Below are 757 nucleotides of genomic sequence, written 5' to 3' on the forward strand. Positions count from 1 at the left end.
CTGGATCCGGGCCGGGCCGCGGCTGCTTGACGGCGCGCTCGATCTCCAGCACGCTCTTGCTGAGGATCTCCATCAGCTGCTGGAAGGACACGGAGGTGCCCAGAAGACCCTTGGCTCGGTCCTGCAGCATGAAGGAGAAGAGCTCGGCGAAGGACAGCAGGCTGCTGGCCGTCATGGGGCTGAGCGCGTCCAGGTTGCTCTGCTGCATGTCCAGAGCGTACTTCCACAGCTTGATGCAGCGCTCGAAGTTGCCCGAGTCGGCGTAGACGGCCCCGCGGTAGCGGATGTAGTAGGATGTGTCCGGGTGCGACGGGCCGAGGATGCGCTCTCGGATCAGCAGCGCTTGCATGCGCATGTCGTCGGGGTCTGCGATCAAGCTGTCGAGCTCCTCGAACGTGTTCACCTCCTTGCTGTAATCGTACGCCATCACGAGCTGCTTGGGCTCGTCCTTCAGGAGCACGTGGTTGGGGTCGCTGTGCCGCAGATCCATGGCTCTCTTCCAGTACTTCAGCGCTCCCAGCAGGTCTCTCTTTTTATCCACAAACGTGGCCCCCAGCAGCTCCAGAGCGTTGATGCGCTCCGTTCTGCCCGTCTGAGGGTGCTGCGTGAGGAAATCCACGATGTTGGTGTGGCCCGTCACGCTGGCGGAGAGCAGCGGCGTCATCCCGTAGCCGTCCTTCTCCATGGTGGAGCCGTACTTCAGGAGCATCTTCATGATCTCCAAGCTCCCGGACTCAGCGCAGTCGTGTAAAGCCGT

The 757-nt window shown here is 62.2% G+C and overlaps 1 protein-coding gene across 1 annotated transcript; it reads right to left on the reverse strand.

Moving 5' to 3' along the window:
- Positions 1-4: 4 nt before the first annotated feature.
- On the reverse strand, positions 5-751 carry LOC107735364 (protein fem-1 homolog C-like; the record flags this gene model as incomplete). The annotated part of the gene is made up of 1 exon (XM_016547068.1): positions 5-751. A coding segment is annotated over one exon (747 nt), but the record flags the coding sequence as incomplete, so codon positions are not given.
- Positions 752-757: the final 6 nt, after the last annotated feature.

The sequence above is a fragment of the Sinocyclocheilus rhinocerous genome, unplaced genomic scaffold (assembly GCF_001515625.1).
Source record: "Sinocyclocheilus rhinocerous isolate Xijiao unplaced genomic scaffold, SAMN03320098_v1.1 C36006330, whole genome shotgun sequence".
Classification (NCBI taxonomy): domain Eukaryota; kingdom Metazoa; phylum Chordata; class Actinopteri; order Cypriniformes; family Cyprinidae; genus Sinocyclocheilus; species Sinocyclocheilus rhinocerous.